Source organism: Dendrobates tinctorius, unplaced genomic scaffold (genome assembly GCF_039654945.1).
Source record: "Dendrobates tinctorius isolate UK_male_01 unplaced genomic scaffold, ASM3965494v1 ptg000060l, whole genome shotgun sequence".
Lineage (NCBI taxonomy): Eukaryota > Metazoa > Chordata > Amphibia > Anura > Dendrobatidae > Dendrobates > Dendrobates tinctorius.
In genome coordinates, this window is record NW_027361728.1 from 65340059 (window position 1) to 65357601 (window position 17543).

At 42.2% G+C, this 17543-nt stretch overlaps 1 protein-coding gene across 4 annotated transcripts in view; it reads left to right on the plus strand.

Moving 5' to 3' along the window:
- PLCH1 (phospholipase C eta 1) overlaps positions 1–17543 on the plus strand; it is a 370702-nt gene that overhangs the window by 289475 nt on the left and 63684 nt on the right. For all 4 annotated transcript variants that reach the window (XM_073579023.1, XM_073579019.1, XM_073579020.1 and 1 more), the window contains 3 exons: positions 159–266; positions 4087–4248; positions 12573–12638. In XM_073579023.1, coding sequence (XP_073435124.1) covers positions 159–266; positions 4087–4248; positions 12573–12638 — 336 coding nt within the window. The remainder of the gene's footprint in view (positions 1–158; positions 267–4086; positions 4249–12572; positions 12639–17543) is intronic.

The following is a 17543-nucleotide window of genomic DNA, read 5'->3' on the forward strand; positions in this document are numbered from 1 at the left end:
TTGAGACAGCTTTCCCAAGTCATAGGTTTTTCAGTTGGGCGAGGCTGATGGACAGGTCTGGTTACTTGTTCCTCCATCAACTTTACTTTTGAGGACAGGAGAGCTGTACATCTTGAAATGTTGTAAATTTGATTAGTTTCTGCTGTATAATTTATCAGGGAAAAAAGTTGCCATATGACCTGGCCGAGGACGCTGAGGAGGGAGAGGTGTCTGATGAGGACAGTGCTGATGAGATAGAAGAGGAATGCAAATTAAGTCATTGCTTTGTAAGTGCAGTTCTGCTTAATTAGTGTGATGTTAATAAAGTGTCACATATGTCATATACTGTGTGTACAAGTTGCATCATTCACTTTTACAAGTTTACTAACCTGCTTTTCTCTTCTCCTTTTGCTGTGTCAGGAATCACAGCTCAGCCCCTTTCTGTAGTCTACTCATAACACTGGTGAACCAAATCACAATCTACCGAAGGACCCCTTGACCAGAAAAGACCAAACAGGATATAATTGATTCAATAATTTTTATTATATTAGTGGTAAAAAATGTATATTTAAAACCAATTTAAAAGCAATGTGCACGTAGGGACAATTGTATGACAATAAATTGGACCCAATTATATATATATACTATATTCGCATATGTATTCCTCAGTTTATAAAAAACTTGTGCAGGCAAAAAATCAAAGAAATAAAATTTTCTGAGAAATTAAAAAAAAATCCCAATATCTCGTTCACTAGAAAAGTGCAACATAAAAAAATGAAAAAATCAAATATATCAATATTCAATGAAATATAATGTGCATGCGCAAAGAACAATCATAATCTATGAAACCAATGACTACTGCAATATAAAGTGCAGTGTGCAAGTGCAAATAGCAACTGTAACATTAAACTCACATTACCATGCAAAAAAAGAAAGTCGCAGTGAGACTTTCTTTTTTTGCATCGTAATGTGAGTTTAATGTTACGGTTGCTATTTGCACTTGCACACTGCACTATATTGCAGTAGTCATTGGTTTCATAGATTATGATTGTGCTTTGCACATGCACATTGCACTTTATATTTCATTGAATATTGATATATGTGATTTTTTCAGGATATAATTATTGAATCAATTATATCCTGTTTGGTCTTTTCTGGTCAAGGAGTCCTTCGGTAGATTGGGATTTGGTTCTTTAATCAGTGGGTAAACCACTAATTTCACTGAACACTGGTGGTAGTATACTGTATATATAATTATTTTTATAAAATTCATCACTAATATGGTTTTTAGACGTGTGTATATGTGTATGTATGTATGTATATATATATATATATATATATATATATATATAAAAATATATATATATATATATAAATATCTCATATATAATTCTATATCTGGTGTTCGTGTATTTTTACTCATAACACTGGTGGCCAATTTTTTTTAAATTTCTTTCTCAAAAACAAAATTAACTGGATTTATATATATTTTTCTTGCTGAATTTGAATATGCTTTCAGATTTTTTTCCACCAAGCAGAGTTTTTGTGAAACACATTTCAAGTTTTATGGAAATACTTAACTATAATACTTATATAGTCAACATTATTTGAAATAGAGCTTACTTAGTACATTTTGGTTGCTGATTTACGGGAATATTTTGCTTCCGAGATGTCTCTCTTTATGGTCCAACAGTAGTCAGCAAGGATACTAGGGCTCCACTTGCCTTGGTACCTACGTTCCATCGTAGAAATCTGCTGATGAAAACACTCCCCATGCTGGTCACTGACAGCACCAAGATTTTATGGGTGGAAATTCAGGTGGGAGTCCAAGAAATGAAGTTTAAAGGACATGTTCCATCCCATAAATAGGTATGATTTCACAAGATCGCTCACTATATCACCAAAAAATGAGAAAAAGTTAATTGAAAAAAAATCAAGCAAGAAAAGAGAATTAAAATACAATTAAAAAGGCCCAAATGCTCAAGAATCCTGACCAAACAACCCTTAATGAAGCAGTGGCCCAATCTATCCATACATGTAAAGCGCATATAATAGTAAATGCAACATACAATAGTAAATGCAACAGTGAATAGAAATAAATAGCATTCCCTATTGGGCTATGTGCACACATTGAGCAAACGGATACTGACACTTCTACACCATTTCTGCATCTCTTGGCAGGAAAAATGCAGCTGCAAAAATGCGCATTTTTTCCCTGCGTTTTTTGGTTTATTTGAGTGAGGTCAATGGTAAAAAGCGCACAGAGAAGTGACATGCTGCAGATTATTTTCTGCATCAAATCTGCAAGTCACAAGTAAGCAATGTGGAAAAACGGGGTCAGTGTGTGCTCTCGTCCGCTGGCCTGGCTGCCTGCAGCAAGACATCATGGACCAGGGCTCATACCACTGAACACCCGGTCTATCTCCCGGTGGGCAATACACTACACAGACAACACAGGGTTAGGGTAAAACAGTGTGGCAATACTTTATTGTACCACAACACCCAGTAGCAAACAGAACAATCCCAGCAATTGCCCCAAGATGGCGCACTTTACAGGGTCTCACTCTTCCCTTCCGCTGATTCGCCAGGATAATGGTAGTTGTTATGTCCAAGCTTCCAGGGTCGCTACTCCACCTGTGATATGCATGCAGAGAGGAGGTAACAACAAGAGCGTAGGGAGATAACCAAGAGCAGTCCTGTGTTCTTTCAGCCAAGTCCAAAGTACCCTGAGCTAAGATCCTGAAGAGTGACACCCACCAGAAGAAAATAAGTCTCTTTTAAACCTGAGGCAGGTGATCTATTCTTAGATTTACCCAGTGTCCTTCAATCCACCCTCACAGCTTTTCCCTATCTACCTTCGAAGTCAACAAACTGGTTACAGAATTCAATACACAATTAGCATATCAGCACACAATAAACAAAGATAAACATACACTATGTACAAGTCACTATTACAGACTTACACAGTATGTTAAATTAAATGGTATGCAAGTCTGTTTTCTTGACTCACCAGACATAAACACTTAAATTCACAAGCCAATATACAGATAAAAAGTCAATTCTTCTTGGTTTGCAAAAACATGGTTGTCTGGGAAATTAAGATACACTCTGTTGTCTTCAGAAGCAACATGTGCATGATACTTCAGGTTTCTCATTCACTTTGCTGGCATCAGGATTTGCTAGCAATTCTGCATGGCAAAAATGCACCAAATCTGCAACGTGTGCACAAGCTCTAAGAGGCCGTAACCACATGATTTAAACAGTAATAACAATAATGAAACACTGGTCTATTTGTAGAGAAATAAGCAAGGTAGAACAATGGTATACTGCCAGCAAAGACAAAAGGAAACAAAGCTAATAACATATGGCATGCCAGTGTGGGCAAAAAACTTCCACAACCGATGAAGTTGTAATAGGGGCAAGACCCCACACGTATCGCAAATAGGCAATTAAAGGTGGCTTGTAGAGTTATATTATAAATCACTCTTTCAGCTACAATACATGCATATTCTGACGTCTTGTCCGAGTAGAGTCCATCCTTTGAGTCTGGAACATGGAGGTTCTAATTGAAGATTAGGATAAGTCTAAATCATAGATAAAGTCTATGGGAGATATTTGGGCAGGGCTATGAGGATAGGAACATGGAGCAAACTTTAGACAGCTGCAAGGTATATACTTTTGGATATACTCTGCAGGCATAGGTTTCAGAAGTGCAGGATTTCCTTCCATGGAATTTAGTGTTTAGTATCAGATCTCCACTCCACGTTCACAATAAACATATTTTTCATACATATTTCTTCAAAGAGAATATAGGAAGAATATACTTTGTAAGATGAATCACATTAATTTTGTGTACAAACTTGAATTTGATTCCGGGATGCTAGAACCCTGACCTTTCTTCTTTTATGTAGCATTATACCCTCAGGTGCCAAGCAGCACTGAATGCGAAACACGAGGACTTTCTTGGTGGCACTGGTTATTTTAGCATGGTAGATTACAGTGTTTTGTTTGTTGCTTTAGATCAAACAAACACAGAATTTGCTTTGATAGAGAAATCGCATTCGTTGTTGTTATTTTTTTAATTGGTTTTGTGCTAATCCTTTGCAGAGCAATGGGACAACAGAACACCAAGTAGAATCCTTCATAAGAAAGAAACTGGAGTCGTTACTGAAGGAGTCTCAGATCAGGGACAAGGAAGATCCCGACAGCTTCACTGTGAGAGCTTTACTAAAGGCAACTCACGAGGGCTTAAATGTTAACCTAAAACAGGTAGAAACTGTTGTCTTTTACCAGGAAAAAAATGTAATGAAATGAATTAAAAATTGTTCCAGCTCCGTGAAATTTTCTTCTCGATACAGTCTAAATGACGGGCAACATCCAGCTTAAAAATGGGGCTTTGTACATGTGCTAAAATATCAAGTGAGCCCTTATTTAGCTGATAAATCCCTTGCCGCTCCTTCATAATGTAGATGCCCATTGACTCCCCCACCCAATGATATTTTGTGTTCGTACCTTTTAAATAATAATATCTATTATTAAAGAAAATCAGAAATCTTTCATTTTTCACATTGACTGTTAAGCTTAAAAGGGTTGTCCACTACATGGAAGACTCCTTCTCATTTCCTATGTTTCCTTCTTGTAAAATAATAACACTTACACTCAAATTCGGTGCCGCTGACATTCTGGTGGTGTTGGCACTTGATCTCCCAGGGATTGCACGACACTGTTATGCCACGCGATCCATGCTGCCAATCAGTACTGAGTTAACTCTCCACACCACATAGTAGGGTTGAAATTTAGAAGCGATACTATCATATAGGTGCACACTATAATATTTTTAATGTCTTGGAATACATTTTAGACATTTTAACCTATTGTTCTATAGTGCTGGAATGCAACAAGCTATTGCCAATATATTGCTACCTTTATCCTTGTGGCTACTCAAAGGAACAGAAAACATGAGTCTAGCAGAAGGCTTATTGGCCACTGTGAAAATGCAAAATGCAGTGTTTTAGTTTTTTTTAATATATGAACAATTAAATAAATATCTTGAAAGAAAAAGAAATAACATTAAATCACGAATTAAACAATAGATCCTTTCTCTGATAAAACATTTCTTTTAAACTCATTGCTTATAAATCAGTGATCTCCTGTAATGATAATTGCACCAGAAGCCCTAATGCACATGGGCAACATTTCAGCTGGAATCAACTAGATTACTAATTCTCCCACCATGTGCTGGGATCACAAATACATACATTTTAAATAGTGGCACACATACTACTGGAGTTCAATTGGAAAAGTCTCACATAATTAATTGAAACTCAGAAGCAGCACTGAAATTACCGTATATACTCGAGTATAAGCCGACCCGAGTATAAGCCGACCCCCCTAATTTTGCCACAAAAAACTGGGAAAACTTATTGACTCGAGTATAAGCCTAGGGTGGGAAATGCTCCATAGATTATTCCCCCATATGCTGCCCTCATAAGAAGCTCCATAGATTATTCCCCCATATACTGCCCCCATAAGAAGCTCCATAGATTGTTCCCCCATATGCTGCCCCCATTAGAAGCTCCATTTTGTTCCCCCAGATACTGCCCCCATTAGAAGCTCCATATACTGCCCCCATTAGAAGCTCCATATTGTTCCCCCATATGCTGCCCCCATAAGAAGCTCCATAGATTGTTCCCCCATATGCTGCCCCCATTAGAAGCTCCATTTTGTTCCCCCAGATACTGCCCCCATTAGAAGCTCCATATACTGCCCCCATTAGAAGCTCCATATTGTTCCCCCATATGCTGCCCCCATTAGAAGCTCCATATTGTGCCCCCATATACTGCCCCCATTAGAAGCTCCATATTGTTCCCCCATATACTGCCCCCATTAGAAGCTCCATATACTGCCCCCATTAGAAGCTCCATATTGTTCCCCCATATACTGCCCCCATTAGAAGCTCCATATTGTACCCCCATATACTGCCCCCATTAGAAGCTCCATATTGTTCCCCCATATGCTGCCCCCATTAGAAGCTTCTTAAGATTATTCCCCCATATGCTGCCGCTGCTGCTGCTGCATGTAAAAATAAAAAAAATGACATACTCACCTCTCCGTCGCTGGGTGTCAGATTCTCACCTGTCCTGCGTCCATGGCTGCTCACCGCTATCTGTCACGTCATCAGTCAGTGACGTTCAGACTGCAGGGGGCGCGGCGCGCACTAATCACGTCACCGCACCCTCTGCTGTCTGAAGTCACTGACCGATGACAGACAGCAGCAAGCAGCCATGGACGCAGGACAGGTGAGTATCGCTATACTTACCCGTCCTGACGCTGTCGCTTGAGTCCCCAGCTTCTCCGCGCTCTCTCTTCCTGCCTTCAGCGGTCACGTGGTGCCGCTCATTAAAACTCATGAATATGCGCATATTCATGAGTTTTAATGAGCGGCACCACGTGACCGCTGAAGGCAGGAAGAGAGAGCATGGGGAGAAGCTGGGGGCTCAAGACACAGCGACAGGACGGGTAAGAATGACCTGACACCCCCGCCCCCCTCCCCCTCTGACCCCCCGGTGTATATGACTCGAATATAAGCCGAGAGGGGGACTTTCAGCCCAAAAAAGGGGCTGAAAATCTCGGCTTATATTCGAGTATATACGGTAAGTCTATGGGAGATGAGGATGAAAATAACATTAATGTTGTCCAAAACTCCAGGAGATATAGGGAACAATTTCAACGGTGAAAACACTTTCGGCCATGACTATCTATCTAATCTGTCAAAATCTAACTATGCAAAAGAGGTTGTCCACTACTTTTAAGGGCCCTTTACACAAAGCGATATCGCTAGCAATATCGCTATAACGTCACTAGTTTTGTGACGCAGCAGCGATATTGCTAGCGATATCGCTATGTGTGTGCCTGTTTGGCAGCTCACTAGTGACCACTTAGCGATGCACCAGCGATCCTGAGCGCGTCATATCGTGGTCGGGATCGCTGGTGCATCGCTAAGTGTAACGGTACCCTTACATTGATGGCCTAGCTCATTAATGTCTGATCGACCGGTCTTATCAGCTGTTATCGGTGTCGGCGTCCACTTGTTGGAAGTACTCACTGGCAGAGCTGGCCATCTACTTGTAATTGCTGGAGTTTGGTACTGCACACCAAGCTCCCATTCAAATCAATAGGAGGTAGATGTGTTGTACCCTGTGGCAGCCACTATAAGTAGACGGCCAGATCCCAAGTAAGTACTTCCGGTACTGGTATACATGGCTCCCTCAGCTATGCACCCTCACACGTCACAGTCACGTGCCAGAATATTCACTTCTCCTCACGACCGGGTCTATAGGAGTGCAGAGCAATGAATATTGAACTTCCTCAATAGCAGGCACACGTGATAACCCAGCTGCTGAAGGAGATGGCGGCTGTGGTTACAGTGTGCCCTCTTTTAAAGAAGATGAATATTCACACCTCCATATGGCCATAGTGCCTCCCACCTCTCAGCGCCAGCTTCAGTGCATAGAGGTGGGATGGACTATGGGCGTGGGGAGCAATGAATATTCATTTTAACGGGCACACGTGTTGACTGAAACCACCGGCTCCTGCCTTCTGTGACCCGTTATTCCGATGCTGACGCCCCCTACATCCACAGCCACGTAAGGTACATCTGGAGTAGAAGACGCATCAACCACTTTCCTCCAAAACTTTGGAGGAAAAATGGGCATCTTAAAGTCCGAAAAATCTGGTAATTACACAAGACAAAGTATCTCCTGAAATTGTATAAAGCTACTGTTACAGAACCCCCCAGCTCACGGAATAGGAGATGTATGCCCTTAATGCAGCAACCGACCGGCTGCGACCCCCTGGGCAGTGGTAAACAAGATATCCCACTTCTGACCTCCCCCCACCTTTTTAAATCCCACGGCTATTGTAATGTATGTCTGGCGTCTTAATTGGAGCCTGTTATCTACTGGCAGGACACACATTGATTGTCCTGCCCTCTGTATGTGTATATATATTCTGAGACCGATGTGTAAAATGTTGTCATACTGGAAATACATGGAGTAGCAGTGTCTTTTATATGTTCCCATGTTACAAAACCTTTCGAGCCAGCACCCTTCATTCAGAAGCGAGGAAAAGCAGAGTGGACCTCCTGAAACACGGGGTAGTAATGTAAGAGGTATTACAGCCCAGAAGACCCCGTTACAGCTACGTTCACTCTTGTGTTCCAATTGTCGGTTCCTCATAACCGAACCCAGATAACCAATGGAGCCACGCTGATTCCATTTTGGACATAATTTTGTTTGTGTGTGCCAAAAAATGGAACAGGCTAATGGAATTTCCAAATGCAGGTGTGAATGAAGCCTAAGCTCTTCTTTTCAGGAGATATTTTACCATCTGTAGTTATTAACAAGTCATGTTAACAATACAGTTGACTTGAACTCCATAAGTTAGCGCTTCCCAATATATCTTTTCACATATGTGTGCAATCCTTGTTTTTCACGGATAGCACTCGTACCTATGACAGTCATTGAGACCATTCACAATTTTTCCTAGGACCAAGTGGTCCGTGCAGAATTGCGAAGACATGTCTCATATTGATATATTGGAGTATTGGCTCAAAATCACCAATGCAAGTCCTTGGATCAGTTAAAAACGTCTGACAGCATTGGGATGCCGTCTGTTTGCTGTCCCGTTTTTTTACTGACTGTAGATAGAAGGCAAGGGATATTTTATTTTTTCTCTCATCAGTAAAAAATCTGTTATCACTTGCTGTTTTTCTCTTGCGTCCAAAAAAACTAACGTCTGAATGAGGTCTTAAAGAGTATTTTTTATTTTCATTTAGATCCTGTACTCGGATAAATATGTGACATGCCTTTGCGATTTTGCAGACAACTTGCTCTTAGGAAAAAAGTGGACATGTGAATATCCCCATATACTATCATAAGGATGAGTGCTATCCATGAGAAAAATGGACAGCACTTATACAGGAAAAACTGACATCTGAATGAGCCCTAAGCATTTTATGCCAGAGTCCTTTTTGGCATAAGCCACACGTGAATGTTAGCAATGCAGCCGGAGGTGGTGTTCTTGAAGAAACCTGACAAATTCTATTATAAATCAAGGTATAATAGGTATCTGTGTATAAAAACCAATCCAGCATAGCGGTTATGACTCATAATAGATAAACACCAAGATGTTAATTTGATTTGATACCATCTACGTTGGTCACAGAACGCATCCTCCAGTGGCTGTAGAGCAGTACCATAGCAATTAGATGATTTGGTCATGACGGATGGAGCTGTGTATCTAAATAATAAATGGAAAAGAATAACCATTTACCGTAAGTCTCTGCAATGTTGGGTGATGTGGGCAATGCTGGAGATTTAGGCCCTGTGCACACGGTGCAGATTCTGTGCTGTTCTGCAGCAGATTTGGCCCTGCAGAACTGCAGCATAAAAGCAGTAGAACTGCACGTGATGTACAGTACCATTTAAGGCTATGTAAAACAAAAAGGCTGTGCACATGCTGCAGATTTTTCTAAAGAAGCAGCATGTCGCTTCTTTTGTGCAGTTTTGCTGCAGTTTTCCACCTGCTCCATTATAGAAATCTGCAGGTGGAAACTGCAGGGGAAATCCGCACAAAAACTGCACTAAATCTGTGATAAATCTGCACTTAGGGTATGTTCCCACGTAGTTTTTAGTCTCTGCGGATTTTGTAGAGAAAACCGCAGGAAATCCGCAGGACAAAGTGCTGCGGTTTTTCTGCGGATTTTCTGTGGATTTTCTGCGGTTTTGTCCTGCGGTTTTACACCTCATAATGGATGAGGTGTAAAACTGCAGCGTTTCTGCACCAAACAATTGACATGCTGCGGATTGTAAACCGCAGCAAAACCGCGCGGAAAAAAACGCAGCATGTGCACAGCTTTTTTTTATTTCCAGGTACTGTACAACGCAGCAAAATCTGCTGCGTTTCTGCAGAGCCAAAAACGCTGCGGAAACGCAGCAGAATCCGCAGCGTGTGCACATACCCTAAATCTGCACTAAAACTGCAGGTAAAACGAAGGTCATTTTACCTACAGATTTAGCAAAATCTGCGCGGAAAATTCCACAGCAGAATCCGCACCGTGTGCACATAGCCTTAAATGGCTTTGTAGCGGTATCTGTATACAGAAATAAGCAGATTTGCGTTCCTGGCTCAGGTCTCTGTCCCAGGGGAAGCTTTGTTGCTGCAGCATTAAGATGGCTTGATATCGTCAGCATCTGTCTGCAATTTGTCTGTTTGGCTTTTACAGCAATTGGCAAATTAGCAAATGCTCAAAGCACGGGACTCTGCCAAACCTGGATGTTCGCTATTTCCATCTCACCTTTAGTAATAATTAGGTGATGAGAGATAAACATTTTCTTCATATAAATTATTTGCATTCATTTTGTTTTGTTTTTTTGTTATCTTGCTTATACTTATTTGTGACATTTTACTTTTTACTAAATGTTCCCCATGAATTCACTTGAAAAGCCGATTTCACATTTCACAAAATGTAATCAGATTCACCGCTGGAGCAAAAGGATTTTTACCTGCCTGTTCTGTGACACTATAAAGGTGTAACAGGTCAAGTCTACTGATTGCATGGGTCAGCCGGTGCAGTAACCTAAGACTTAGCACTACCACTGAATATATTTCCATCTGTTCTCGTATCTTAGTTCTTAGTTATGCACTATTACATCTAGGCTGGGATGTACACATGGTGACTTTTGTTATATTAGTATTCCAAACAGCACAAAAAGTGATGGCACCATTTGGCTTATGGCTCCTTCCACAGGAGACAGCTGAGTTGAACACAATATAAGGTTTTATTAGCCAAATGGTACAATAGTTTTTAGACCTTTTAGGCACAAGGAACAAGCGGCATAATCTGAAGCTCATTGCTCAGTTTTATCAATTAAGCTATATTGGGTGGGACTTGATGGAACAGGAGTGTAGCATCTCCTTCTTCTGACAGTGTAGTGTTAATTTGCATATCATGCGAGGAGGTATCACATTTTTTATTTAGCTAAATGAGACTTTGAATTGTGCTACTAAAGACATCTTTGATGACTGGAGTAAGCGAGTCATACAGTAGTGATGGTGATTTGTAGGGGAAAAGTCTTCTGACCATTTACCTGTCGCAAGGGTGTCACGTCCACCTAGAAGACTTGGAGTTAGACGGTCACTTCGAGTATTGAATCACAGATCATCTTTAGAGATGCTGCTATTCATGTCCTATTTTAAATGGATTTGGTTTCCTTCGGTGCTGAGAAGGTTAAGCACTCTTTCCATGCTGACTGAGACCATACAGCCTGGTTGTTCTCCGCTGCAACTGCTTATCATTTACTCCATACATATATATATATATATTTATTTATATTGGCTGTGGGCGGTTAGTCCCTGCTGGTGAAAGATTTGTCTTCCTGTGCTGAGTGCTAAAGCTAAGTGGTTGAAGTGGAGTTGTTGTAGAAGTGTTCTGTGGTTTGCTGCAGTATGTGTATGTATGTCTCCTAGTCTCTGCTCCCATTTAGCTTATTCCTCCGTGTCCCTATCCTCATCCCTATTGTTGGCTTTTGCTTTTGTATGATGGAGGTTTTCTGTTATCCCTGTTTTGTCTTTATGTCTTGTTTAGCTTTCATTTCTGTCCCATGCCTCACTAGGGTGAGGGGACAGATAAGGGTTTAACAGGAGCATAGTAAGGTCAAATACCCAGTGCTTTCTACCGTCAAGAGTACCCCGGGACAGGGATAGTTATGGTCCCAGTTCCAGGGATAGACGAGGCCCCTCTCCTTTTACTGAAGACCGTCACAACGTGATTTTACCTTTAAACTTTGTAGCCAGAGCGGCATAGGACAAAACACAAATTTGTGCTGGTGATCCTGTGTTCAACTCACTGCATAGAGTAAATACAACTGTACCCACCTCAGCTGTGAACTCGGTCTAGCAACTTTTTGGTGTTTAAACTATGGATGTAAACTAGACTTTTCGCATTAAAGGAATCTGTCACTAGGTTCTCCCCCCCCCCCCCCCCTCTCCTCCGATCTGAGACCCTGATTCCAGCGATGTATTACATATTGGGCTACTTGCTGTAGTTTTAATAAGATTACTGTTCTATCTGCTGTAAATCTGCTGTTGTATAGTATAGTTCTCCATATGTTTGAGCTTTTAATAACCCCACACACATCAGTGATTGGCAGCTTTCTGCCTATGCACAGTTTACCTAAAAATCTGCAGCATTCAAGAGAACTGCTAGATCTGATACAGATAAAACAGTGATTGTTTTAAATCTACAGTGTCCTGTAATGTAAGTAATATATTGCTGGAATCAGGGCCTCTGTTTCTACATCATGCTGACCTGATGACAGATTCCCTTTAAGAGAACAGATCTGGGCAACAGTAAGGATATATTATTTTAAGAAAGTTTATTAGATTTTTTAACTTCTTTTTTTCTTTTAACTTAACACCGTAACATGTTAGGTGTACAGATGCATGTGGGGTACTAGTGCACAAAAGTGCAAATCTTTTGATCAGTATGAGCAGAGAGATGTGAATAATGATATGTTTTATTTCTCATTTAGAATTCAGAACCAAAAGATCGGGGTAAATCCAAAAGATCCTCAATGGGTAACATTGGGAAACATAAGGTAAGTAGTCAGCTATCTCATATTATGTCAGTCACTGTGATTGTATTTTAATGTGAAGTTGAGTCTCATTTTTTAAACGCTTAAAGAATTGCAAGTTTTCAAAGTAGAGTGAAAAAGGAGCAGCAACATAGTGTAAGATTGGTAAATATGAACTGTGGTATATCGGCTCACTCTGCTACACACGGAGATACACTGTCCCTTTAAGGCCTGTTTCACACTTCCGTTTGTCAGTATCCGTCAAAATCTGCCGTTTTGCTAAAAAAAAACGGATCCGCCATTTTGCTTGGCCGATCCGTTTTTTTCCCCATTGAGTTGCATTACCAGCTGATCTTGACGGATGGCCGTTGGATCCGTTTTTTTGGCGTACGCCGACATGCCCGAATGGAGCATGCAACGTTTTTTTGTGCTGCAGGATCCGCATTTTATAGTGTGCATGCCCGGGGGAAAGAAGTCAGCCAGAAATTTAACCCTGAAATCATTTCTGGCGGCCGCAAAAAATCTCTCTCTTCCCCTCTCTCCTCCTCTCTCTCCCCCTCTCTCCCCCTCTCTCTCCCTACATTGGATCCGTTAAAAAAAAAAAAATAAAACGGTCCGGTAGCATCCGTTGTCATCAGTACAGCAACGGATCCGCTTTCCGCCATTTTGGCGGTTTAAAACAGATGCTAAAAACTGAAGTGTGAAACAGGCCTAAGTCTTCCCCTGGTTTGTTATAAAAACCAGCGCAAAGTGAAAATAAACACAGGAAAACAAAACAAAATGGTATACAGTCTCTTGAGCTGCGTTGAACTGGATGTACAGGCGCTTCTCACAAAATTAGAATATCATCAAAAAGTTAATTTATTTCAGTTCTTCAACAGTGATTACAAACAGAGTGATCTATTTCAAGTGTTTATTTCTGTTAATGTTGATGATTATGGCTTACAGCCAATGAAAACCCAAAAGTCATTATCTCAGTACTTTCTTTTATTAGACTTGTTAATTTCTTTGCGTCTATCACATTGGTGTGTTTGTATGTTTCTTTCTAATATGAACATGCACACGTAATTTTTTACTTTTAAAAATTTTTAAAATTGAAATTGTTAAAGAGAATTATCGAGCAGGTTCATATGTTAATTTTTGTTACCTTTCAAAAGCACAAGTATTACAATGACCATGGAATGATTCTTAGTAAGCATTGTGGTTAAACGTACACTACAGTCTTGTGGCGGTCTGAAAACACAGACACCATTTAAAAAGAAGACAAAAGAAGCCCAAAGTTAAAAACTTTGAAATTCTTTTGTCTCGGTCTACTCAATAGCTCTGTGAATGATTCCATCTGAATCCTACTTTTAAGGGATTCAGAAGAAACCACCCCCTCCTATTTGAGTCAACAATGTAGTGTAATGACTGAATGAAACTTGAACGGCCCCTTACATCCCAATATTGCCAAGATCCAATATTTTTCAGCAGAACCCCGCCCACAGCAACACATCGGCTTACCTTTTAATAATGCATTTGCATGCCATCTAATCTTAATGTGTGCCACCCTTAGACCCTTGGTCATGTACATGAAAAAGTCATAATTCAGACCAAAACAGCTTTTTCTATTGTTCCATGGAAACCGTTCTGATGCTGATATGACCAGTCTTGTCATTTTTGGTGGTGGAATGTGTCAGCGTGGGTACTCTGCAGCTACACAACCCTATACGCAGCAAGTCTGCAATCATTGTGTGTTCTGACATCTTTCCATTATAGCCAACATCAATTTTTTCAGCAATTTTTACAACAGCAGCTCTTTTGGGATTGGACAAAACATGCAAGCTTTTACCCATTATGCCAATTATCAGTTATTAAGTATTTGATGCTAATATCCCGAGCACTGGTTCGCTGACTGTCCTTCTCCCGGGCACTACTTACTGGGAACAGCCCCCAAAACCTGCCCTTTTATACCCAGCCTAGCTATCAAAGTTGCTCCGTTTTAATGTTTGCCCATATTTCCCCTTCCAGGAATAAATATGTGACTGTATGAATCAACCTCAAGAATTGTCCTGGGATAATGAACCCTATTTAATTGATCTCATGATTTTAGGTTGAGTTTCCACGTTGAGATTTTGATGAGGTTTTGACTTGCAAACCAAACCGTTGCAGCAATGTGGATGGGATCCATGGAAATCTCATGTCCTCTGTGCTTTTTTTTTTATACTTAGCATAAACTGACCCTTGGTGCGTGATTGTAATACATAACTAGTCAGATTCTATTGTGGGTACACCAAGTTTTTATGTGCGGATTTTCCCCATACAATTGCATTATTTGCAGGAAATCTGCAAGTGAAAGACGCCTATATGTTTTCAGTGTGTTTCCACTTCGGAAGCGCACTAAAAATGCTTGTAATGCTACATGTTTGTAACAATAAAGTTTTGCCAAAACCAAACCAGGAAGTATCAAAAACAAAACCGCTTTATTTAAAACATGACACACCAAAAAGAGACAAAAAACGCATCGTCAAAAGCACAATAAATACACGTAAAAAAACACTATAAAATGCCATAAAAAAACTTGCTAATTTATCTAGTTTGCTACATGAAAAACTCCCCAAATATTCTTAGTGGGAATGTAACTTCTGTGTTATGGAGCATTGGTGTAGAGCCATCATATTGAATTGGATCTAGAGGAAATAATTTTTCAGAAGCATAATGTTTATACATTTTCTTTACCTGCAGTTCTCTTTTTTCATTTAATATTACATGTGTAAATATATTTCATTAATGTTAATCTAACTTTTACATCTATTGAATGCATGGAATAGATTGTCACCAAAGGCAGAATCATGGTAGCGACTTTCACATTTCTCCTTCGCCTCATTGGGGGACACAGGTACTATGGGTGTATGCTACTGATGCCTGGAGGCTGACACTAAGTGGGAAAAAAGAGCTTAGATCCTCCTCCGCTGTATACACCCTCGCCCCGATTGAGGGCGGAAACCAGTTTTTTGCTTAGTGTCTGTTGGAGGCACACGTCTGTCTGTCTCAAGACTGATTTTTTTTTTTCCTCTTTTTCCCCATGAAGAGAAGACTGGGGCGATGGACCCTATTGAAAGGGTCCGATCTCCCCAAACCAACAACAGGCGAGCACGTGCGAGTGTCCCTCCACGTAGACTCTCCCGCAACGGGGATTTTTTTCCGGATGTTCCTTTTTTACATGAAGATGAGATGGGGGCGATGGATCGTATTGAAAGGGTCCGATCTCCCCAAACCAACAACGGGTGAGCACGTGCGAGTGTCCCTCCATATATCTTCTCCCGCAACGTGGGATATTGCCAGACCACAGAGGTGAGATACGGGCGACGGACCCTATTGAAGGGGTCCGATCTCCCCAAACCAACAACGTCGAGCACATGCGAGTGTCCCTCCACGTATCCTCTCCTGCATCGTGGGACATGATGCCGGACTTAGCCCTGTCCATCCTAGGGTATTGAAACCCTAGGCTGCACAGAGGCACAAGTGTAGTCCATACGGCCCCCACTGCCCCACCAATGCTAAGACTGCGGTGGGGCAAGGCAGCGGACAGTCCCTCTCCTCACTCCGACAAAGGGTTAGATGGAGTTAGGGTGCCTGCACCATCCTTTTTTCATATGGCCCCCCTCCCCTCTACCTGAGCTGGACGGAGGAGGATGGCTGGGGAGGGCTCCTGCAGCGGTGCAGGGCTGGAGCCCTTAACTTCTCCCGGGCAGCAGCAGAGATGGGCGTCTGGCGGCGAATCCGGTCCCAGCCTTGGTTCTGAGGTCCAGCGGTTCCGCCCCCCCGTACAGATTGCAAAAATCAAGGCCGCGGCCTAGCGTCGGAAGTCCCCGGCGTCGCGTCACGGCGGCCCCGCCCCCAGTGGCCTGTGCGGATGCCGAAGAAATTTAGGCCCTGGCTTCAGGCGAAGCACACGGAAGTACCGCCTCCAGGATCCCTTTTTTCTTCCGGGGGCCTGTCCGCAGTTGTGGTGCACAGATTGAAGTGACGCCTCGCATGCTGAGGACACAGGGGACACAGGACTGGGGTAAGTGCTGCCCCTAGCCCCACAGAGAGGCCACGCTAAGAGAAGCGAAGAGCGCCCTCCCCCGGCGTTTTTTTCAGCGCGGATGCCTGACAGGTACAGCATATCAGGAAAACCTAAGACGCATACGCTGCATGCACCGTATGCGTGGGTCCGCTTTTCTGCAGGTGAAGACCAAGCGAGTATCCGAAGCCTGCGAGTCCGAACGCGCTCAGGAGCCCTCCCATGCGACCGAGCCCAGTGTACCAAGTCCCCCGGAATGGGCGTTATCACTGTCGCAATCTATGGCGTCACTTACGAGAGCAATTGAGTCCCTTCGGGCCCCAGATAGGGGCAGGGACAGTGGCTTGCCTGTCTTAGAGGGGTCCTCTACCTCACAGGAGCCACGGCCTGCACACGGCGTTTCCCAGTCCATCCTGTGCCTCGGCATCCGTGAGCTCTGCTTCTCGCTCCCCGTCACCAGCAGTCAATAGCGAGCAAGGCTTGGACTACAACTCGGATGAACCTCTTGACCTAGATACGCCGGGTGGTCAGGAAACGGTTGACAGTCTCATAGAGCCCGTCAACCAGACTCAGGGGATTGAGGATGATTCCAGTCTGGCCTTGGGCCATAAGGTGTCATTTAAGCGAGTCAAGCATCCCCATAGAGTATTTTGCACTCACCCTGAATTTGAGGACATAGTGCAACGACACAGAGAATGGCCAGACAGGCGTTTCTCAGGCCAGAAGGCACTCGAGGCGAAATATCTTTTTGCCCCGGATCTCCGTAAAAAGTGGACGGAATCACTAAAGGTGGATCCACCTGTGTCGCGCTTGGCTACAAAAACTCTACTATCCGTACCTAGTGGTTCTTCTATTAAGGATCCCACTGATCGTCTCATAGA